The sequence below is a fragment of the Centroberyx gerrardi genome, chromosome 16 (genome assembly GCF_048128805.1).
Source record: "Centroberyx gerrardi isolate f3 chromosome 16, fCenGer3.hap1.cur.20231027, whole genome shotgun sequence".
NCBI lineage: Eukaryota > Metazoa > Chordata > Actinopteri > Beryciformes > Berycidae > Centroberyx > Centroberyx gerrardi.
Genome location: NC_136012.1, coordinates 23,332,674 through 23,356,614, shown reverse-complemented (window position 1 = coordinate 23,356,614; position 23,941 = coordinate 23,332,674). Strand labels below are relative to the sequence as shown.

At 39.9% G+C, this 23,941-nt stretch overlaps 1 protein-coding gene across 1 annotated transcript in view; it reads right to left on the bottom strand.

Moving 5' to 3' along the window:
* Positions 1-195: 195 nt before the first annotated feature.
* Positions 196-23,941, bottom strand: part of rxfp1 (relaxin family peptide receptor 1) — an 82,995-nt gene continuing 59,249 nt past the window's right edge. The window contains exons 5-19 of the mRNA XM_071914885.2: positions 20,515-20,586; positions 19,424-19,495; positions 18,469-18,540; positions 18,090-18,161; positions 17,824-17,892; positions 17,607-17,678; positions 17,380-17,451; positions 15,030-15,101; positions 14,695-14,766; positions 13,946-14,017; positions 12,507-12,736; positions 4,811-5,221; positions 4,334-4,552; positions 3,476-3,769; positions 196-560 (exon numbers count right to left, since the gene is read on the bottom strand). Of these exons, the coding sequence (XP_071770986.2) occupies positions 196-560; positions 3,476-3,769; positions 4,334-4,552; positions 4,811-5,221; positions 12,507-12,736; positions 13,946-14,017; positions 14,695-14,766; positions 15,030-15,101; positions 17,380-17,451; positions 17,607-17,678; positions 17,824-17,892; positions 18,090-18,161; positions 18,469-18,540; positions 19,424-19,495; positions 20,515-20,586 (2,236 nt within the window). The remainder of the gene's footprint in view (positions 561-3,475; positions 3,770-4,333; positions 4,553-4,810; positions 5,222-12,506; positions 12,737-13,945; positions 14,018-14,694; positions 14,767-15,029; positions 15,102-17,379; positions 17,452-17,606; positions 17,679-17,823; positions 17,893-18,089; positions 18,162-18,468; positions 18,541-19,423; positions 19,496-20,514; positions 20,587-23,941) is intronic.

Sequence of the window (23,941 nt, the reverse complement as noted above, 5' to 3'; positions counted from 1 at the left end):
AGACATCCAGATTTTCTCCATTTCCTCTCAGCTGCCCGAAGCTCTGTTCTATGAGTTCGCAGAGATTCAGACATCCAATGAGCGGGTGGAGAGGATCGAGCTGGTTTAGTGGTGAGTGGGCAGAGAGAGTCAAGAGAGGAGGAAAGAGAGGATAGAAGAGTAGTGGAGGCCTCCTCAGTGGACAGGAGAGAGAGTTTACTGCTCGGCTGAGGGAAGCGAGGAAAGGACAGCAGAAGAGAGCGAGGTAGGTGAGAGAGTTTTTAGGTCGCGTCGGGTGGTGATAGTGTGAATGGATCTGGTGAAGATCAGGTCAAGCAGGTTCCCTGCCTTGTGAGTCGGAGGAGATCGAGAGAGGGAGAGGTCAAAGGAAGAGAAGAAGTTAAGGAAGGCCAGAGATTGCAATTTCTCCGGCTGGATGTTGAAGTCACCCAGAAGAATTAGTGGAGTGCCATCCTCAGGAAAGAAGGAGAGGAGGACATCCATCTCGTCAAGAAAGTCACCAAGCTGACCAGGGGGGCGGTAGATTACCACAATCTTGATAGGTAGAGATACAGAAACAGCTTGGAATTCAAAAGAGGATATTGAGAGGTGTGAAAGAGGAGTGACAGTGTAGGTCCACTTGGGTGAAATGAGGAGTCCAGTGCCTCCCCCACGGCCAGAGGCTCTGGGGGTGTGAGAGAAAGAATAAGCAGCAGAGAGGGCTGCTGGGGTGGCACTATTTTCAGGTATGATCCAGGTCTCCGTGAGGGCCAGAAAGTGGAGGAATTGAGAGTTTTGATAGTACGAGACTGTGAATGAATACTGCTGGTTTACAGCTGCATTTTACTGTAATATACTATAATCACAAACCATCCTCGCTCTCACTCAGGCTCTTCTTCCCAGAAAGAAGAGCTTGGTGAAGTAAACCTGAAGTGAAGTAAACCAAAGTGATTGTAGCCAGGGTGAAAAAAAAAAAGCTATTTGCAGTCCTTTTCAATGCACTGAGGCGACCAATCACAGTGCAAAGGTGTGACTAATGTGTTCGAGGTAAGTAGGATCAATTGTTGTGAGCAAAACAAGCTAAAATTTTTCAGACTACTTCCTCATGTATCATATATTTTAATACTTCCTGGTTTTGTGATAATCCGTGAGAGTCCTTTTTTTTTTTTTTTAATTTTTGCAACATCTTTGGTGAGAAGCGTTCACTGCTGTGGTGTTTTGCACTGCGCTTCCCAGCAATCACTTCGCAAAACAACGTTGTCAGTACTTTGACGTCACTGGAGTGACAGTATCCACCACACCACCAAACAAACAAGCATGGGCTGTTCTACTGAGACTCGCCAACTCGCTAACTACAAATAACACCATGCGTAAGAGCATCCATGTCTACAGAAACGGTAACATCTACGCTATATACCAAAGGATCTTTTATAAAACAATGTAATAACTGTTTAGTTACAGTACTACTGCCCATCTGTTACAGTTGATAGCAGTGAGCAAATTCTCAACCACTTATAACGTTATATTGAAACAAGACAGTGACTGCTTATGATTACATTAGCAGTCACATTAAGAGAGCTAAGAAGCTGCATCTCACCTCTGGCCCAACTTACTAATAATATAGACGGCAGCTAATAAATGATAGCAAAACAGTTTAAAACAAGTTTCGAAACCAATATTTGAAAGGCAATGCCAATGTTCACTCTAGTTTTGCCTCAGAGACGGTCCCTTTCCCTTTAAGCTGCTTCTTTTTCCTTGGATTTCTGCTGTTGCAGTTTGAGTTTCTGTAGGCACCAGTCTTTCCTTTGTCTGTTCAGCCATGGTGGCTCATGCTAACTACCCAGTTCTTCTGTATATTCCGAACAAACCGCTGTTGCTGCTTCCCTAAATGTAAAACACATCACTTCTGTGCTCCAAAAGATTTTTCTGGGAATGAGGTACCCATTTGTAGGTATTTAGAACAGTAAATGTAAAAGCTTTCATGAACTGGTTATAGGTTGAATAAAAACACTGACATTTATCTGTATGAAAATGTCACAGATTATTACTTTAAATCCCCAGTGCATCACAAACCCTGGAGTGGTTTGTTTGTAGTGAGAATGTGATCTGACTCTGATCCCAGCCAACTACAAAAAGCATCACAAGAGTGTTACATCACAGAAATGTGTTTAACAGTAAAATAGGAAATGTTCTCAGTTGTTTAACTTGCAGGAGTGTCAGCAGATCCAACTGTTTTTACAAACTGAATAGCAAATCGGAGAAATTAATACAAAAAGTATCAATGATTTATTCAGAATCTCATTCCATAGCCAATGGGATAATCCTTTATAATCCGTTATACACCAGGACCACAACAGGCAGATTTCCCACGGAGTTTGTTGACAAACTGCTGATGCTCCATATTTGTTTACCCTAGAAGAAAGTCATTTCCCACACCAAATTTCTGACCAATGAGGGATGAGACTTGATTCGCTTGAAAGCATAACCAAACCAATATGTAAATGCACACGTACCAATTTGAAACAAAGTAGAGGGTATAGCTTTGAAACCACACTTGCTTACACTGCAGCTGAAAGTGTCCCAATTCTGTTTTTTCCCCCCTTACATGTGACACAGATCTGCGTTCTGTAATGAATGAACAGCAAAAAGCTTCACAGAGTCACATTTTTTCAGTTCTGATCTGCTGATCCCGAGGCATGCCACCTACACAACGCTCACATCGGAATTTGTCAGTGTTGCCATGACAAGTAAATCTTACGTCATTCACCTGAGACAATACTTTTGGTGCCCACGGCAGCTTGGCTGAGCCAGCGTTAACATGGAGGACAATGAGGAACAACAATGGAAAGAAAGCCAATTAACTTGATTGGTATTTGGGGGGACGCCTCAAGCAGTCAACCCAAAACAATCAGATGTTAGCAGCAATTTGGGAATGAGCATTCAGGCCTGCAGTGTGAATGTAGCCTTACTGGGTGTCTAGACGTTAGAGACATGACATGTCTACTTGCACAGTGCCACGGCTGAGCACTGCCATTGTAACCAATTAAAGTTGCTACACCAGCAATGGAAGCTGCAGTGGAATTCTACTTTTTGTGCAAGGGGTCTATTTCTTTTTCCTCTACACACATATGCGCAGCAATTTCACACAACAATGGTATATAAAAAATCAATGTAAATGCTTTTCTGAAGCCCTTTTACACAAAACGGTCTATAACCCATTAAAATGTGTATTTTAAATAGATTATTGAAACACTGTGTTATTTGCTGAGATGGATAACCCTGGATCACATTTTATTGGTCGAGGTGACTCTTTGATGACGTTACCCACAGATCAGTGTAGCTCCGCTGTTAGTCACCTTGACTGTTTAAAGAAGGGTTAGCAAAGTTTATTTGTGTGTGTTTGTTTGTTTCTGTGTGCATGTACATAGTGACACGACTGTATGTTGTTGCTGTTGCTGTGTGTGCAAGCGGCAATGTCATTGTATGCCTCCGTTGCCTTCCGAGGCGGTGAGATTGGATTTGCCCAAGACGCATGTCATTTCCGCCGGGCGCCCCGGGTATTCCGGCGAGGCGAGGGCGTGGCTGTTCTCCTGCAGCGGCCACATCTCCTGCCAGGTGAGCGATGGGTGATTGGCTGGGTGACCGCTGAGCAGGGGCCTCTGCTGCCTGTAGTTGGCCCATACCTGCAGAATGGTCTCTTTGAAGGGCCGCGTGGTCAGCGTGTAGAGGATGGGGTTGAGGGCGCTGTTGATAGGGAGGATGAATATGACCACCCAGGAGCTGATAGTACCTGTCAGTGGAGAGAGCGAGGTGGGATGAAAGAGAGAGAGAGAGAGAGAGAGAGAAAAAAGTGAAATAGCAGAGCTAGCTGGTGGTCTGTGTGTTTAAAGACTCTTTGATGTCCAAATTTTCGTCTCACATGGTGAGGAGTCGAATGGTGGTTCATCATAAAAGTCATTTATCAAAGTCATTTAATATGAGAATGAATATTCCTTTGAAATTCTACAGAAGACTTATAATGCTTATAATGGATTCTGTACAACACAAAATGATACCATCGTCTGTGTATGTAGCCTCACACCTCGCTAAAGTGGCTAAAAATAATTAGGCTACTGCTTATCATCTTCATCTTCTGTTTTTTATAATTTGTGCTTATGTACATTGTTGTGCTTGTGTACACCCATGTATGTCATTTGTCTATGCTTCTTATGTTTGTCAGTGATGCTTCTTTATTGGCCAGATCTCTCTTGAAAATCCCTTTTTTTTTTACGTCAAAGGGACTACCTGGTTAGACTACCTAGGATAAATAACATAAATAAAATAATTTAAAACTGTTATAGCACTCCTACTATACCGGGAATCTCCACCTGCAGCAGGGACAGGATCTTGAGGATGAAGATGGGGATCCAGCAGAGGGAGTCAGTGATGACGATGGAGAAGAACCTCTTGGCGATGGTCACCTCCTTCTTGATGTGGTTGCTGTATTTGGTGGTCTGGGTGCCTGTTCTCTGGATGTTGTAGAACATACTGGCATAGGACAGGACAATGATGAGGAACGCCACCAAGTTCAGACCTGTTGAGAGAACTGGGATTAGTTTCTGGTTTTGTGATGAATTAAAATGCCTAAACTCATATTCACACTACGCATTAAGAGTCATTACAAAGAAGTGCACAAATGTACACACGCACACTTAAATTAATTAGATACTGTGACATTGTAATGAGCTTTTGGCCATAAGGGTATAATTACCATTGACTGAATAAAACAAAAAAGCCACACACAGTAAACAACAAGAACACTCAAAGGACTATTCCAAGCAAACACCCTCACCCAGGAAAATAACGATGGAGTAAACATGGGCCCACAGCGTCTCAGGCTGCTCAGAGTGCAAGGGGAAGCAAACGCCGTTGGTTCCATAGAAGTTGCGGAACAGACCCTTGCAGGCCAGCGGCAGGAAAGCAACCACAAAACCGAACACCCAAATCCCGAGCAGGATGCTGACAGTTCGTCGCCAGCCTGGTGTCAGGTACTGGAAGGGGTAGACGATGCAGATGTACTTCTCCAGGGTGAGGTAGGTGAGGAGGAGGACGGACACCTCGGTGGACAGCATGGCCAGGGCGCCGATGACCTGACACTGGATGCTGTCCATCCAGGCCTGAGCGTGCCGGTTGTACTCGCCGCGGAACTTGAGGTCATAGGCACCGATCATGAAGAGGTAGACGCCCATCAGCCCGTCTGCACCTGGATGGAGGCAGTAAGGATTGCTGTATTTCACAATTTATTTAGACACAATACCTTGCCAAACTGCCACTGTGTGCGAGGATGTATAGATTTTAGGAATGTCTGTGCTGTATGATTAGGGAACTAACATTAAGGCCATGTTCACACCAAGCGTGTTTGGAGCGGTTTATTCAAACTCCGGTTTGTTAGGGCAGGTGAGAACGATGCCATTTAAACGTGCAAAATGCGGGCCTCGGTCCTCCTCCAAGCGATCTCCAGTAAGAACGTAATCATACCAACTACAGGAAACAATCCCAAAATGCAAGTTTTATGGGTATAAGGAGACAGATGTTGATGCTGACAGCCAACAAATGAACCGAGGGCAAACCAACTGATGCTCATATTCAGCTATTTCTTCATGTGTTCTGAACTGGTATGAACACCAGCGAAGGGAAATCTGCTGGAAGAGCGCAGATGAGACCATCACGCTAAGCTAAAGTTACAGAGACTGGCATCAGATTTGTTTTGAAAATCTGTAACCTTGTGGGATGACAAGTTAATAAAGCTTTGTCAAATAAACAAGCCACTTGTGAGTCCATGTGACTTTTGTTCACAAGCCCTGGTTCGCTTTTAATTGGGCAGTGTGAACCTCAGGCATGAGCAGCCATGTGCCCTGGAGTATCAAGGCTGATTATCAAATCCGAGAACGCCAAGTCGATGCCTGTGTCCCTGTGGAGAACGTTCTTCCCAAGTTGTCTTGGGATCTTGCGATCTTCTCATCCAAGTAAGGACTTTTAGGCCTATGTACAGTGAGCCAGAGCCATTACACACAGCTTGGCATACATATAGTGAGCTGTAATAGCCATTAGGCACCTAGAACATATGTGAACCATAACCATTGATTAATCACATCAGTAGGTTTAATTTATGATGTGTGTTTTGGTAACAATATGAAACCCCTATGAATGAAACCTCCCTATAAATCATGCTTGTAGAAAAAGCATGTTAATAAAATTTTATATGCAACTCTGTGGGCCGCTGTGGTGTCCCTGTTTGACGTTATCAATATACATATTACAAATCCGCGTGCACGGTCTACTAATCCGCGGGCATGGTTTAGGACTCTGTGTGCACTAATTACTAATTCCAGGGCACGGTTTACTAATCCGTGCGCATGGAGCTGTGCGCAGTTTACCAATCGGTGCCCGTATGGATTTCCACATTAGTTATTTTTTTCTTACCAGGTGACCCCTGGGGAGCTCTGTAGAGAACAGCCAAAGCACATTTTTATGCTGAATGACGATTGTAAATTGTGAAAGACAGATCACGTTCCGGTCTGTCGTTGCTGCTGGAGCGGCAGCTGTAACTGTCAGATATCGGAGCGCGCGCATAGCGGCGTTGTGTCTGGGATTTAGCTCAAGTGGAAAGAACACTTTCTTTCTGCTGGTTGAGCACACAGTGCAGAACACACACCTGGTTCCCTTAATTTGTCGCACCAAGTGTCAAACGGTTTCCCGCCTCCACATGTTTATTCAATCCATGCCTATCGCCGTTTGTTTTTTACTCCTCTCTCAGTGACGCGTGTATCTTCACCAGTTTAAATATTGCTTTGCTTCGCTGAATATGATTGGATAAAACGCATCAAAAACAAAAACCCACGTGGAGTGAGTTTTTTTTTTTTTTTTGTCTAAAATAGTTTGTGAATCTAAAACGTCCATATGCCGGAAATCCGGCACCTGGCCGGAGGTCTTTAAGCCCTGTATATTTCTCACCTAGGCCTCATACAAATAATTGAATTGAAAAATTGAATTGAATTCTCTTAATATTGCCAAAGCAGACAATTTATGCACAGCTCTAACTCCTTGAAGAATTCACTACTGGTCAGTGCTTGATGTTCAGATGTTTTCATAACAGAAGAATGATCATTCAGAGACTCATCAATCATAGTCATTATCATTCCTTTGGTATGGAAATATGTCTATCAACCGCACACATCAAAAAGCATTTTTCATCTAATATATCAACATGAAAGTTTGTACGCCTGCATAACCAGTGTTACACTTAGTTAAAATGCAAAAATTATCAATACTTTTAGTACGATGATGACCATGCCCTTTAATTGTATGTTTTTTAATTGTTTGTCTGTAACTTTCTGTGCTACTGCCATCCTGTCCAGGTCTCCTTTGAAAAAGAGATTGTTAATCTCAATGGAATTTACCTGGTTAAATAAAGGTTAAATAAATAAATAAACTCTGTTTATATAGCACTTTTAAGTTACAAAGTGCTGTAAAATAAAAAGAATGAAACAATATGATCACACTAACAAACTGTTACCTGCACTAAAGGACAGATGAGCACTGCAGGCTCCACAAAGTCTTGTTAGGCAGTTGTGTTAGCACAATACTAAAAAAATTTATTATTATTATTACAACAGCTCAAATTGACATAATTGTATTATCTTATGGATGCATGGTATTTGAGTGTGCAGTAGGGATGTAAACAAATACGAATACATTATTCAGAATGAACGAATAATGCATCTTAAACAAATATGAACGTCATCCGAATGGGAGGCGCAATATTTGTTTTTTTTCCCACGGCGCAGGCAAGGGTATCAACGGGCGCGTTCAGGGCAGGCAGGCAGACAGCGCTTTGTCAGATGGCCTCTGGAGGGCATCTTTGACTAAGAGATTTGATGCTTCCCATAATAGGCTCATCTGTGGCATCTCCCGAGGTGAAAACAAGTGAAACAATTCCACAATTTGCTCCAAACTCGCATCGAGTTACTAATGGGATTTGTAAACAGTAACGTGATACCACACCTTCTGCTGCCCTACAGACTTTTGCTTTTGCATTGAATTGAACTGAATTCAACACGTGGCGTGGGCCTGTAAAGGATCTGTTCTTGTTTACACACATCTGTACGATAACAATATGTCACAGGACTGTCTCATCTCATCTCTCTAAAATTGGACTAACATTAAAGTTAACATTACTCCCAAGATCTTCCAGAACTTTGCTGAAGTGTCCACTGGTGGTGAGTCAACATTATTTAAAGTTAGCCTGACTTTAGCCTACTTGGTTGGTTCAGTAGGCTAACATGGTAATGTTGGTAGCGGCAATTTCCTAATTTCATGTTGGTGATGTTTTGAAGTTGACATTGTTTTGATTTGGGTTTCTGGCTTTGGGAAAGTATAGATTAGTGGGCAGCATTTTTTTCATTTGATATTAACATGGCGACGTTGCTGTGATGTGTTGGCTTGGTAAAACGTTAAATAGTTTATAAAAACGGTTTTGTTCTTTGGCTGTGGTGGTGACATTAAAGTGTGGATGGATGGCATTTCATTGCCCGGCCCTGGTCAGTCACTTGAGCTAGTTTACTAGTTTTATTGCTGTCCTGCTCAACCAATCATAGCAGATTCATCTCCAAAATCATACACGAACTGGACCGAAATTCACTAAGTCTATAGCCTGCAAAGTAATGTTACACATTGCATAGAACAAGGAGTCTCATGCATGTATTCAGCCTTGTCCTGTTTGGCCAAATTGATAACATTATGTCAAATTTATAAATACTTCACTTACAAAACTATGCTTGCGACACGCCCACTTCCAGTTCAAATCCGAATACAGATACGAATACAGATACAGATAGTGGCACTAACAAGATACAGATAGTGGCGTTGCGTTACACCCCTAGTGTGCAGCCCTATCTGCACTTAAGAAATTGGATACCATTCAGATAAGGGCTTTCAGAGTTTCTTAGGACTTCTACTGTGACTGGAGTGTTCCTTTAAATTTAAATTAAGGAGAATTCAAGTGGGATTATAGGGTTAAATGGGTTATGGTGTGTGTGTACTCTCAGGGAAGGAAAGAAAATTATTTGAGGGAAAGAAATGGAATGAGGTGGTGGGTATTGATTAATTGAATGATGACCATCTTGGCCAGAGGTACCATTTTGGTTACTTTGTGGTCCACCCATGCTAGAAATCTAAGGCATTTTTGATCAAAGTGTTCACAGACTCGTATGTTACGTTACGTCCTGACTGACAAATAGATCCCACCCTACTATTCAAACGGAGAGGGAAAACAATTATTTAATGATGTCAAGTCATTGAAGATGGTATAAAACAGACAGGAGGGGTCTCTTTTGCAGATGGCAGTCTTCTCACATAGTTTATTTTTATTATCCCCAAGAGGGAAATTCATTTGACCAATGTCTGTATGGAGAGAAATCAAAAACATGAAATGTGCACACCAAAAACACAAAATCATAGCATACAACAAAACTTCTTAAAGACATATTATCATATGCATGAGCCGATATTTCAAGTGTGTACGTGCAAAGAGGGATAATACATGGGCTTATTATCAAGCCTCAGAGCTGCTGGCATCTAAGAACTTGAATTTATAGGGTGGGCTCTCTTTCCTGCAATACCTGCATTGACAGCCATGCAGAGGATGGCTGTTGCTATTCATTATCTCATTCTGGGGTTCATCTGTTTAATGCACAGACCTTCATAACATTATGTGTTTGGGGACTATTTTCAGCAGCCCACTTATTTCTGGTGTCAGAGTAGATAAAAACAGAACCTAAGGCAACACAAGCAAAAATGCTTGTTTGATGTATTCATTCTCAGTTCATTCAGTTTCTTTTTGGTTGCAATGGATTATGTCTCTCATGCAAGCAGTACGTCTCTGCAAGTTGCTTTTCATCCAGTTACTAATAGAATGGAACAGACTAGTGTCTGCAAGACAGAAGACAGATATAAACTATACGTGTGTGGGAGTCACCAGTATTGTGGTTTATAGTGTGTAACTAGAGTGTACTTGGAAGAATTAGCCTTACTAAATTGTATAGTGAAATTGTATGGGTTTTTTTCAATACACATTCCTATATATTGTACCATTTTATGTTACCTCCAGTTGTCTCCAGTGTCCTTTCTTAGTTTTATCACCCAATATTCTCTGCCTCTCCATGTATGCAACCTGCTCTTTCCTGGTACCTAGTCGATCAGCTATTCATTCTCCCAGCACTTCTCTCCTTTTCCAGGCAGGATAATCACCTGACTTTTAACTTTCTATCCAAGCAGACTCAACTGGGCTGAAAGGTAAGTTGTCTCTACCACCGGGCCCAGAGACATGTAGAGGTCAGTATAAACGTGCTCAGCATGTTTGGTGTATGTCTTACATTGAAGTCACTAAAAAGCAGTTTCAAAGGCTGCTACACAGGCAATTCATATTAAGCTGAATGCCAAAATATATGTCAGCTTTGAGAGACGCCTGACAATCACCTCTTTAATATGTGAGTTCTGGAGAGGCCAAATAGTCGGTGGCAAAATTGCAGGTGCATCGGCTACAAAAACTGCAAAATTATTATGTGGTGAGGGGAACTGTCTCCAACATCACGACAACACGTGCTAAACACAGACAAACTGCATCGGTAAAGCAGAACAATGGTCAGGATAGAATAACACTTGACAGGAGAGGTGCTAAACACTACTACATGTAGTACTGAATGTCCTACTGAATCAGTGCACTACTGAATCAATACCTCTGTGACAGTCTCAACACAGATTTACGTTGTGAGCTGGCAAAGCTCAGGTATTGCGGCAGAGCTGCCTTCAGAAACTGCTTATATCCAAGGCCAACACACAAAAGTCAAAGGTATGTGTACAATCTTTTCAAGACCTTACATATGTCTGTCCTGGGTTCTACCCTTTGCAAACATATCATGTTCATTTTGAGGAGCTCTGGCACTAAGAACTTCGGACTATTTTCATACTTATACTGTAATATTCTCATTATTTAAGGTATGTTCTACTAGAGAAACATCACGGTTTGTCATTTGGTTGCCAAATTCCTGTTTTATGCCCTAATCTTTGAGGAGTGATTTTGGGGTCTCTGCTCATCATGAAAGTGGCTGCTGCTCTTCACAGTTTGAAGAGCAGAGTGATTAAGGGGCGATTGGACCACAAACCAATCAAGCTGATACACAGATTGTTTTTTCTTCTCAATTTTTTTCACTCTCAAAATCAGCTCTACCACTAACACTAAAGGTTTAAGAGTATGTGTCACGGTTGTGACTTTCAGTCCCTTTGTTCATTGTCTAGGTTTTGTATTTCTTTGTGTATTGTTTTCCTGTGTGGTTCTTTTAGTTCTATGTGTACCTGTCTGCCCCAGCTGTGTCTGATTTGTAATCACCTCCCCATGTGTATATTAGTCTTGTTCCCCAGTCAGTCTTGGTCGGTTCATTATTTTCTGTCATGTGTCTGTTAAGTGCTCCCGTCTTTGTTTACCTGTTGTTTCCTGCACCCGTTATATTAAACTCCCAGTCTTGGGGTTTGATCAGTACCTGCCTCGCTGTCCTGCATTTGGGTCCTCACCACACCTCACCGTGACAGTATGGGCATCTTTTTTCAGGACATTTTTGGAAAGAAATTGATATAAACATATAAATGTATTCTTATCCCTGAGTGTCACGTATCCCAACAGTGTGTCAAATATGAAATCAGTGTTGAATAAACACACTGATATGAACACTGGCAACTAATTTCAAATTGCCTGCTGAGCTTGGAGTCTTTGATAAGAAACAGCTGGAAGAGGACCAGTTTTTTCCCTGTTGACTTCACAGGCAGCACCGCTAAGTCATTTTCCAGCATTTTGTCATTTCCACTTCTGTAGTGGTACCTGGGGTGATTGAGATTAAGTTCAGTCATACAAGTGATGTGGCGGGTAATAAAAAGGTGTGTAAAGTACATACAATATTTATGCTAGTGAGTTCATGCTAGCATACATCAGTCGGTATAGCAAGTTCATGCTAGCAGACAACCAGCAATATAGCAAGTTCATGCCAACATGATAGTAATAATATGTTTTCAGAAGTGGTTGCTGTGGGGCAATAACTTCTTAAAAATCTTACTTACTGCCCCTTTAAAAGAGCCTATCTAAGTTTGGACACGCCACATTTTTCTTTATTTTGACTATTTTCCACATTTTAGGATAATAGTAAAGACATCAGAACTATGAAATAACACAAATGGAATTATGCAGCGACCAAAAAAGTGTTAAACAAATCAAAACTATCTTATATTTTAAATTCTTTAAAGTAGCCGCCCTTTGCCTTGATGGAAAGGCAAAGGCTTTATTATGATGTATGATGTATACTACAATTTACGTCGTAAAGATTCATGTCAGCCTAAAAGGTGAGTAAATTAATGCTACTCCGCAAATAAAAGGTGGGCCAACTGACTTTAGGTGGCTTTGCCCTCTACTACATCCCTGATTTGAATGTAGTCAGACTTACAGCAGAGGGAGATGATGCACATGGCGTGGAGCTTGTTCTCCGAGCGGATGTAGGATCGCATGCAGATGACGAAGATGTTGCCGAAGCAGGTGGTGGCGGAAACCACCCAGACGAAGACCCTCAACACAATGTTGGCCAGCAGGTCTTCAAAGGACGAAATGCCATCGGTGTTGGGCTTGCAGCTGCGCACATGGGGAGCGTAACCGCAATACTGGAACTTCTTGAAGTAGCTGCGATGACAGAAATCAAAGCACAGTGTGAAGTTGAGCGCAGAAAAATGGAGTCTCTGTCTATTTACAAGCTACAAGGTTTTTAAGGGGTTTAGACCAGAGTTGGCAGTCTAGTATTTCTTTTTATATTCAGACAGCTGGAGAGCAGAAAGGAAGACAAAGTAGGAAAGACAGCTTCTGAGGGTTTGATCAGGATCTGATTCATGGTCAGCATGGGCAAATGTGTGGCTCTCGAGGCGGTGGACTTAACCACACTCTTTTTTTTGCTCTTTTAATTTTTGATACGTTTAAAGAATATGTTAATAGTTTACTAAACAAAAACATTAAGACGAGAGGGATTTTATCAGAGCAAAACAAACTATTCATGCCTTAACCTCTAGGAAAGAAAAGGACTTTATATCCCAAGCCAAAAAAGCATTAATTTACTTTTTGTTGCATCCCTCCAGGACCTGGCCGGGTGTATCTGGAGCTGTTTTACCCGGGGGAAGATCGATTACACTATGCCACACTTAATCATCACCCAGTTGGCGCAGAAGCCTGACAGTTCAGATAAGGCAAACTTTGGACTCTCCACTTAGGAAATATATGTTAAAAGCTGTGGTCTGCATGAGAGTGCAGAAGAAACATTTGCAGATGTTGACTCAAGGATTAACAGCATAAACACAGAATGTTAAAATGGAGGAAGTTACAACTTCCACTATCGATTTTAGATATCATTATATTTTTAATTATGATGATTTATAATTATTGTCTTGACATTCTTTTATGTAAAATATTATGTTTTTAGTTGTATCTGTTTGTTTTCTAGTTTTACCTGTGTATCTCATACCTTTTATTTCAATTTTTTATTTACTATTTTATTTTTTATATTGAACTTCATTTTATTTAATTGTGGTACTTTTACATCACTTTCTCTTTGTGTTGTATTGTATGTAAAGCACTTTGTAAACATTGTTTTCAGAAAAGTGCTATATAAATAAAGTTATTATTATTATTATTATTATTATTATTATTTGTATGTATTGATTAGATATATGTATACACACGGGAAATTTGGTGTAAACACCATACATATTAAATCTTATTTAGTATTTTACTTTCTTGGCCGGGGAAAAATATTCAATGCATCTTGGTTGCCATAGTGCTAGATCAGAAAATTTGAAAAAGGTAGGCTATAACCATGCCATATGCGTCACTCACAGCACTTACATATGAGTCAAGTGTTTGAGAGGTTCAAACATTCTCCGCTGGATGTTCCCAATCTCTATTCCTTCTATGCTCCTGGAGAAAATAACAACATATTGGTTTTGACACACACACACACACACACACACACACACACACACACACACACACACACACACACACACACACACACACATAATGTTCATCCAGTAACTGCACACCATTACAACCATCATGGTAGTATGAAAAAAAATGCTTTCACCAAAGGTCGGTTTTCCTTGCCAAACAGTCTTTTGCAGACTGTATGAGAAACTTTTATAGTACCTCAAATACATTTCCCTTCCTTTGCTGATACAAAAACCACAGAATTTCTGACTTTTATGTGAGATAGTGCTCTCGTTTCAAAAGAAAAAAACACATTAAACACATAACACCCAAATGACAGAGTATAACCATCATGCAGCAACTGCCCTGTCCCACATAAAAGGAGACAAAGTGAAGGGAATAATGACCTCCTACTAGCTTGTTTGGATGTTTTTTTATTAGATTTTTTTTCATTTTCATTGTCCAGGTACCCTACATACAGAGTGTTTGTATGTTTGCTGCTCTCCTTGTGTTTCAGTCCTCACCGGAGTGCTCTTCAAATGCATCTTAACACAATACGGGCCTATTTTGTTTTTTTAAATGTAGGTGACACAGGTTTTCAATTATTCATGGGAGCCATTCAGCATGTGTACCCATGAGATGAGATGAATGGGAAATGGTTTACTTACAGTGACTTCAGTTTATGCAGCTTATCAAAGTGGTCAACTTGGAGCTCCATGATGGGATTATATGATATATTCCTAAAAGAAAGAAGAGTTGAAAGGGGGGGGGGGGATTGTCAATGTTATAAGCAACCAGCTGTAAGGAGTATAAATTTCAAAACCACAGCACCCTGAGAATAGATGTAACAGACATTTCTGCATCCCTAGAATCATCTAGTGTGACAGAGGATTTGTTGGTAAAGAATAATGAATATTTCAAACCAAAATACAATATCTCATGGAACAGGTATGCTTGCATTCAGAACAGCATATCCATGTGCATATGTGTAAATGGAACTCACAGTTGGAGCAAATCCCCCAGTAAGACAAAGAGATTGGGAGGGATCGCCACCAGTCTGTTGTTGGATAAATCCCTGCGCACCGAGACAAATCCATATCGGTCCCCCAAAAACACAGAGAAATAAAACAAATATTGAAAGCATCTGACTGATACATACAGATCTTACAGGAAAAATCCACTCTCGGATACTCTGACAATGTTATTTATCATCAATCTATGATGTTCAATGTATTCCAGGGGTTATTTTGTGATAAAGTGTTGTAGTAATAATAATATCTTTTTGTTGCACCTACTTTCCATCGAACTAGCGATTTACCAAAATTCCTTTTGATAACCTAGAGATTGAGCCTGAATTTCTTTCATTCAGCTGTGGGTTATACGTATTAGCCTTGTGAAACCAGACGGACACGTGCACAATTACATTGTGCTCAAGATCTGCCTGGCCCTGAACCACAGAATTGGGTTTTGACTTTTCATTCAGCAGCCAAGAGGCTTGGCTGCTGAATGAAAAGTGCTGTCCTAATGAAAAGTGTTGTCCTAATGTGGTAAACACCACTCATCTGGTACTCCAAGCAGGTAAAAATAAACACTCATTTGCAAGCACCATTTCTTCTAGGTTGGGTGTAACTGTGATTCTTCTTAGCAGCACATTTACAGCTGTGAGGAAATGTTTGTGAACCCATTGGAATGACCTAGATTGACACAGATGACACAGAAACAATTATACATCTTCATGTATTTATTGAAGACATTGTTTAAGCATTCACAGTCCTGGTTGAAAAAAATATATGAACCTAGAGGATAATGATGTCTATGAAAGGGTCAAGTATTCCAATGAATGTGGAAAGTTTGGTTACGAACCGCTTGCTATTCACAACAGAGATCTGTTGAAGTGAAACATGGCCCGATCAAAAGCGATTTCAGAGGATGTCAGAAGAAGAGTTGTTGAGGTTCAGAAGGCTGGAAAAGGCTACAAAACATCTATAAAGACTTGGACTCCCATCAGTCGACAGTCAAGCACATAGTGCACAAATAGAAGAAATAGAGTTCAGCTGTTACTCTCCCTAGGAGTGGGCGTCCTTCAAAAGATCACTGTGCAGTGTACAATGCTCAAAGAGGTGACAAAGACCTGTCGGGTAAAAGATCTGCTGGCACCTCTTGCGCTTGTTAACATCTGTGTTCATGAGTCCATGAGAAGAAAGCCACTGAACAAGAGTGGTGTTCATGGAGAGATATCACAGAGGAATCCACTGCTCTCCAAGAAAAACATTGCTGCCTGTCTCAAGTTTGCCAAAGACAACTGGGATGTTCCACAACACTACCGGAACAATGTGCTGTGAATAGATGAGACAAAAATGGAACTTTTTGGCAAAGAGACACAGCGCTGTTTGGAGGAAAAAAACCAAAAACACTGCTTTGCTGCTGCCTCGGGGCCTGGACGGCTCGCAGTCATTGAGGGGAACAATTTATTCCAAACTGTATCAGGAAATTCTGCAGAAGAATATCAGAGTAACTGTCCGTGCGTCATGCAACATGACAATGACCCTAAACACAGAAATATATCTACAAAAGAAGAGCTTTTAAAAGATGAAAATTTTGGAATGGCCAAGTCAGAGTCCCGACCGAAACCCGACTGAAATGCTGTGGCATGACCTGAAGCGAGCCTTTCATGCAAGTCATCCAAAAAATATGAAGAGGAATAGACCAAAAGACCTCTGGACTGTTGTGCAGGTCTGGCCAGCAGCTACAAGAAGCCATTTGTTGAGGTTATTGCCGCTAAAGGAGGTTCCACCAGTTACTAAATCTAGAGGTTCACATACTTTGTATAGACACAGCATAGACTGTGAATGTTTAAACAATGTCTTCAGTAAACACATGGAAAAGTACATTGTTTGTGTGTCATCTGTTTATTCAGATTGTGTTTATTATTATGATTCACAAACCTTTTCTTACAACTGTATGAAGGTAAACAGGAGGAAATGTGAGTGCATGAGTGTGAAGGGAGACGGCCATAATATTTTATAATATTTATTGATGCATGTAATTAGACATACCAATGTTCAAGAGGTGTGAAAATTAGCATTTATTGTATTTTTGAGGCTATACATCAAACCATCTTTCATGCAGTTCTGAGACTTGCTTTATCATTTTCACATTCTTGTTTTGTTGTGCTCCTCTCCTCATTTCAATAGTTTCTCAAGTCATCATGCATTATGCATCTTCACAGTGGTCTTACATCTTAAATAACATCACTTCAGTAAAAAATACCCTTCAATGCACAAAATGAACATTGTGACAATCATTTTTTTTTTTTTTCCTTCAGTTCTTTGCACAAACAAAAATGAACTTACAGCTCCCCGAGCTTCTGTAGGAGAGAGAAAGCCTGTTCGTGTATATGGCTGATTCTGTTCCGCTGTAAAACCCTGGAGAAAAGCAATAAAGTATGTGGATTCCATGCACAGGATGCAGATCAGATTTGAAAAACTGAGATTGATTTGCAAGCCTCACACACAAATTCTTGAAAAGCAAACCTTTAAAGGCAGAAACTTTGGCTTTAACGAAGTAAATTCATACTTACAGAACTGTCAGCATACTGCATGAGCAGAATGAGACATTTTCAATGGTTTCAATGAGATTTCCCTCCATATCCCTGGAAGAACACGTCATGAAACACACACACACACACACACACACACACACACACACACACACACTATAAGACACAGAATGAATTCATCAAAAGCCATATCACTCTTATCACCAAACAGCATTTTATTTGTTGACTTCAAACTTACAGCCAGTTCAATCTCGGCATTTCCCGACAGATGTCATCTAGCTTTGTCAGGGAGTTGTTCAACAAAACTCTGTCAATCAGAAAGACACAATATAACAAAGAGCACTGCGGTTTCATTCATGGATCAAAGGGGAAACACTCAATGACAATCTAATAGATCAACAGAGGCCCTTAATGCCAGCACTTTGATGAACTGCAGGAGAGGACATCACAACAAAGTGAAAAAAGGTCCAAGTGAAGCAGTTTGGAGTAGAAGTGAAAACTCACAGTAAAACCAAGGAGTTCAATCCAGAAAAGGTCATGGTGGATATTTGATGAATATTGTTATTTTCAAGGATCCTACAAAAAAAGAAATAAAAAAAAAATACAGGATACAGTTTCATCATTATTTGCAGCATTTGCAGCATACTGATTCAAAGGAAACAGCAGCAAAGCAGTGATATATTACCTCTACGCTACAAAAGCAAGAGGAAAACAACTTTATCAGTAGGGATTATTTATTGTGAAACCGGACATCTCTTTACAGATGATCTGTCTATGACAAAATAATATATACTGAATATAAAATATCCTCATTCATATGCATGCAGCATTTATATTTATATTTGCTATACAATTTAGTTGTTTCAGTAGAAAAGAAACATACAACCACTCCAGCTTGTGTAGGTCCTGGAAAACCCCCGGCATCAGGATAGATATCTTGTTGTAGCTCAGATATCTAAGAGAGAAAAGACTTGTTTTAAAGACCTAACCTAAAGAGGCTGCTCTCTGAACATGTCAAATGAACTGTCAAATTATGATATATAACTTTTTACAGCGCCGTGTGAGCTGCTTTCAATGAGCAAATTTACTCCTGTTGAGAATTGGTAGTTTCAACCAAGCTTGCAAGACTGCATTTGATAGTAATGATTCTCATAGGGTACGGCTGACCTTTACCGGTTGCTATGCCAACTCCTTTGGTACCAAGTTAGCAAGTTAGTGACGCCACCATGGTCTTCAACAGGCACCTGGAAGCGAGATAGTTCACTTCTCTATACCTAAACTTCATCATAGTGTTGTAAAAGTAATTTTGTACAAATCAACCCTGTTTTTTATTGAGCAGTTTATAAGTTTATAATTAAAGTGAGTGTGCTATATACCATGATTCTCAGCACTTTGGTGACGGCAACAGTATTTGGCTGTATCTCATAACGCATCATCATTGTAGCCATAATCACAGTACAGAACTGATATTGATATTAATGCTATATTGACTGAGAATGCAATGTGGTTTATTTTCTCTTGTTTTTATCTGTATTTATGTATGCACGTTGTGATTTTGTTTCTAGCATTAGAGTGTGGCATCACAATATTTGACAGCACTTTATTAATAAGAAAATCCAGTGAATAATGTTTAGAATATGCACACTACAGTCAAGCACTTCACAGAAACAGACTAGCCTTCTCTTTATCCAGGAACAAATTGTAATTGACACGGAAAACCTCAAACAACACGGTTATTCCTTTGATTGAGCTAAGTATTGCTGAATAACCATTATGCCAAGCTTACAAATATGGCTTAGAAAGACAAGTTAAGGGTACTGTGAAATGAGCAAACTTACAGCCTTGTTAAATTATACAGCCCTCTGAACGCGTTGGGACTCACAGCTCGAATTCGGTTGTGCTGGAGATATCTTTATAAACAAACACAAAACAGTTTATGAATGATTAATGATCAATGTGAGAAAAAAAACAAATATAAGTAACCCTGATTCCCTTGATTTGATGGAAAAAAAAACCTGTACACAATCCAAATATTTTGTTTTCTGCAGTGGAAATAGTCCTTTGTTTACATGTGGATTAAGAATTGGCCGCTTCAAATGTTTAAATTGGATTTATGGAAAGAGATGATTGTTTGATTATTGCCTACTTAATACCTGGCATCTTCTTTGACATCACATACTGTAAGCTCTCTACGACCCCACTAACACCTGTATTTTGTTTCTTTGTATATTTTACACATCCTGCATTATACATTCTAATATTTGTTTATGCAATCTCATGAAAGCTTTCAATCCGATCGGACCTTTGGAGCAGCAACTGAAGGCTGACAGCCTGAGATAGGCAAATGTTTCCTGGCAGTGGATTAGACCGACTCTTCGCTCCACAGTCAGAGGCGGTGTGTGAGGTTGATAAACATAAGTCTGTAATGAATGGATCTGAATGCAGAACAATCAGTTCAGTCAGTGTTCCCAGCAGTCCTCTTAGCCTTCCACACTTCCACACAGCTTTGTAGTTGTGAATCTCTTTTGCTGTATTTATCATGCAAAGGCGCGTCACTATATTCTGTGCCATGACAGCAACAGGCTTTACTGACAGAATAGTGCAGGTGATAGTAATAATAATCTTTATAATAATAAACTTTATTTAGCACTTTTAAAAACAATGCTACAAAGTGCTTAATAAAGGAAATTATATAGATCAATACAATGAGATAAAACAGTAATAAAAATATTAAAAATAAAATTTGTTAAAATAAATAGTCCCAGCTATTAGGGTCACAACAAATCGAATAACATGCAACATATCAACAAGGTAAAACAGATAGAAATGAGTAAAAAGCCAAAGGTTATATAAAGGCTTTACGGTGGATCTGCCATCCTTATATAATGAATTGTAATAATATGCAATTCATAATTCATGGAAAACTCACAGTTTCTGCAGGCTCTGGTACTTATAGAATATGTCTGCATTCAGTTTCTGAAGACGATTCCTTTGTAAGGACCTGAGGGAATATGAAAAATTTCAAAATCAGAATAAAGGATGAGACCTTCACTATGCTCTGCGCTTGCCATCATTCAGCATTAACAGCTGAGGTGGGACCAGATGTTCAAGTTTATATCACTTTTTTATATCACTGTCGAACGAAAAGCACGTCTGCAAAAAGCTACTTTTTCAGGAATGAAGGAAAGAATGCTTCATTTCTCACTGATGACCCATAGAAATTTAAAATTACAGATGGGGCTTTGTCACAGATTTCAAGGGGCTGAGGATCATGAAACACACTCAACATAAAAATGACCATGTCAACTTTCAGTTAAGAAAAAAATAACACTGCAGGTCTGAGTTTTCCTTCAGCAGCAATATGGTCACGCTATTTAACTACTAACCATAGATCAGTCAGATCAGATCTTTAAAAACCGGCGATATGAACAACCTAATTCTCATTCACCGTATTGCTCTCTAGGATTCTCATTTCCTTTTGTGTATGTTGTATATGGGACCATAGGCTTAATTTACCACATTCCATTAACTGGAATTGGATGTCATCAAATGAGCAAACCTCTGTTAAATATCTGTATTGTTGTTTATTTTTACTATTTAAAGTAATAATCAGTGTGACATTTTCATATTAATTAATATCTGTTTTGCTACTCTATTGCTGATTGATGCAACACAATAGTGATTCAACCTGTCACAGGTTCATGAAAGCTTTTACATTTGCTGTTCTAAACGCCCGGTGTCTGGGACGTCTTTTCCGGGGGAAAATCCAATCCAAAAAAGTGAAGCCTTTTACTTTTCCAGCAGCAGCAACAGCGGTTTGTTCGGAATAGAAGAAGAACTGGGTAGTTAGCATGAGCAGCTATAGCCACCATGAACAGAAAGAAAAGAACGCCACCTACAGAAACTCAAACTTCATCAACAGAACATCCAAGGAAGAAGACGTCACAGTACTGGACACACTGTTTGATTGACAGGTGATCTCTGGGAAGAGCAGTTCAGAAACACCACAGCAATGACCGTTTAGCAACAAAGAATCTTGCAGATTACCACTTCATCTTAACCTTCATCTAACCAGGTAGTCCCACTGAGATTAAGAATCTCAACGACATGCAGCAATGTATAAAAGCAAAATACAATCAGATTCCTATAAGCGGTAAGAGCAAAGTCAAAATTTGTCAGGTAAGCACTCACAGGCAGTAGTCCAAACCAGCAGGCTCTGTGGAAAAAAGCCTATGCAAATCTCGACAAAAGAAAGCATTGACAGCTCCTCATAAAGTTTCCCTCGAGATCCATTATGATAATTTTAAAGCTGCACTAGGCAAGATTTTTATGTTAAAATACACCTGTCTTATTGGACTAAATCACGTCACAAGTGAGGCAGCAATAGAGAACAGCTTCCCATTCCTCCTAATTGCGACGCTGCAGAGATTCACCCTATTTGCCCAAATTAAATGATGGTGTCGGGTACGACCCACTGGAAGTGCGAATCACAACTTCAGACTGAAACACAAACTGTCTCCAAAACAGCAGCAAGCGAGCGAATGTTTACTGACCTCACATTACATGATTTCTATTGAAGTTCAAACAGTTAGCCAACATAAATAGTTGCCTAGTGCAGTTTTAAACTAGGGTGACCAGATGTCCCTGTTTTCCAGAGACCGTCCCTGGATTTGGTGCTGTCCTTGGTAATGACCCTGGATTTCCCCCTATTCAGACAGCATTAGTATTACCAGCGGAGGTCTGGCGATTGGTAATCTTTACGTCAGGATCACATGAATTTTATCCTGCATTAGTATTACTAGTGTAGATAGATAGATATAATTGTATTAATGTGTCACTCCTCAACAAACAAGTCAAACAAAGCAACAAACACAATAACCCCAAAAAAAAGAAAGTTGAGGGCCACTCATCAAGAGTTACGAGACACAGGCTAAAAACAATACACATAAAAAAATAAAAATACTAGAATATACACTCACCGGCCACTTCATTAGGTACATCTGTTCAACTGCTTGTTAACACAAATATCTAATCAGCCAATCACGTGGCAGCAACTCAATGCATTTAGGCATGTAGACATGGTCAAGACGATCTGCTGAAGTTCAAACCAAGCATCAGAATGGGGAAGAAAGGTGATTTAAGTGACTTTGAACGTGGCATGGTTGTTGGTGCCAGACGGGCTGGTTTGAGTAATTCAGAAACTGCTGATCTACTGGGATTTTCATGCACAACCATCTCTAGGGTTTACAGAGAATGGTCCGAAAAAGAGAAAATATCCAGTGAGCGGCAGTTCTCTGGGCGGAAATGCCTTGTTGATGGCAGAGGTCAGAGGAGAATGGCCAGACTGGTTCGAGCTGATAGAAAGGCAACAGTAACTCAGATAACCTCTTTACAACTGTGGTGAGCAGAAAAGCATCTCAGAATGCAACACGTCGGACCTTGAGGCAGATGTCACTTTGGTAGCCGGTTGACACTGAGCTGAAAGCTGATACCTATCCAGTATTAGTAAGGTGTACCTAATGAAGTGGCTGGTGAATGTGTATACATATACATATATATATATATATATATATATATATATATATATATATATATATATATACATACATATGTATATACATAGATACACACAAATATACACACACATAAGTACATACATTCGTACAGATACATTGATACACATATACATACATACACACACACACACACACGAGAAAAAAATAAAGGTCATATTACACAAACACAAAGGATATAAAACAATCTTAATACTGCATTATAAAATTTAGACACTCATGAATGAAGGTCTAAAACTACACACAATTTATTTAAATCATCGTACTCATTAAAATTTGCGACATGGTTTGAAAGTTGAAAAAATAATTCAGAACGAATGTCTGTATAGAGTTCACAGTGTAAGAGTACATGGGCTTCTGTTTCAATAGAACCATTATTACACAGGGTACAGAACCGTCTATCGGCTGGGTGTTTGTGTACCTATCAGTTTCTATAGCTAAAGGTGCAACTCCACATCTGAATTTAGCAAAGGCGCTTCTGTGCTGCCTTGATAAGATACTTTGTACATATGGCTCTGTATCAAAAGCACTTTTAAATAGGCAATAAGTGCGCAGTTTGTTACCCTCAGGTTTATTTATTAACTGAAACCATTTCTGTTCATCACTCTTTGATACTGCAATGTCAAAATTCTTTAAGTCATTTCTTGAATAGACTCTATCTGTGCGGGCAAGGTGGGACATATGCAAGGAGCTAAAAAAAGTTCTCACAGTGTACATATAATTTTTTACATTAGTCAATTGGGAAGCCCACAGAAACACACGTTTACAGAGTCGACTATCAGG